The 416-nt window shown below is 58.2% G+C and overlaps 1 protein-coding gene across 1 annotated transcript; it reads left to right on the forward strand.

Annotated features, from left to right (window-relative positions):
* Nucleotides 1–4: 4 nt before the first annotated feature.
* On the forward strand, nt 5–371 carry LOC104508580 (homeobox protein Hox-B7-A-like; the record flags this gene model as incomplete). The annotated part of the gene is made up of 1 exon (XM_010150255.1): nt 5–371. A coding segment is annotated over one exon (367 nt), but the record flags the coding sequence as incomplete, so codon positions are not given.
* Between the last annotated feature and the right edge of the window lie 45 nt (nt 372–416).

Here is a 416-nt window from a genome sequence, read left to right on the forward strand (position 1 = left end):
ATTTTCTAAATATCAAGCCGCAAGTTCGGTTTTCCCATCCGGAGTCTTTCCCGAGCAAACTTCTTGTGCTTTCGCCTCCAACACCCAGCGAGCGGGGTATGGGGCCGGATCCACGCCTCCCTTCGCCGCCTCCATGCCCGGGCTCTACTCCAGTGGCAGCTCCGTGCACCCCCAGCCCCCCAGTATGTATTCCTCCGGTTACGGCCTGGAGCCGGGCTCCTTCAACATGCACTGTTCCCCTTTTGAGCAAAACCTCTCCATGATGTGCCCGGGAGATGCTTCCAAGCAGAATTGCAGCAAAACGGACCAGAGGGACTCAGATTTGCAAAGCGACAGTAACTTCCGTATCTACCCCTGGATGAGGAGCACAGGTAAGCCCCAGCCTCCCTAAAGAAAGACGCCCGGGTGCGGGGGGG

The sequence above is a fragment of the Eurypyga helias genome, unplaced genomic scaffold (assembly GCF_000690775.1).
Source record: "Eurypyga helias isolate BGI_N326 unplaced genomic scaffold, ASM69077v1 scaffold24824, whole genome shotgun sequence".
Taxonomy (NCBI): Eukaryota; Metazoa; Chordata; class Aves; order Eurypygiformes; family Eurypygidae; genus Eurypyga; species Eurypyga helias.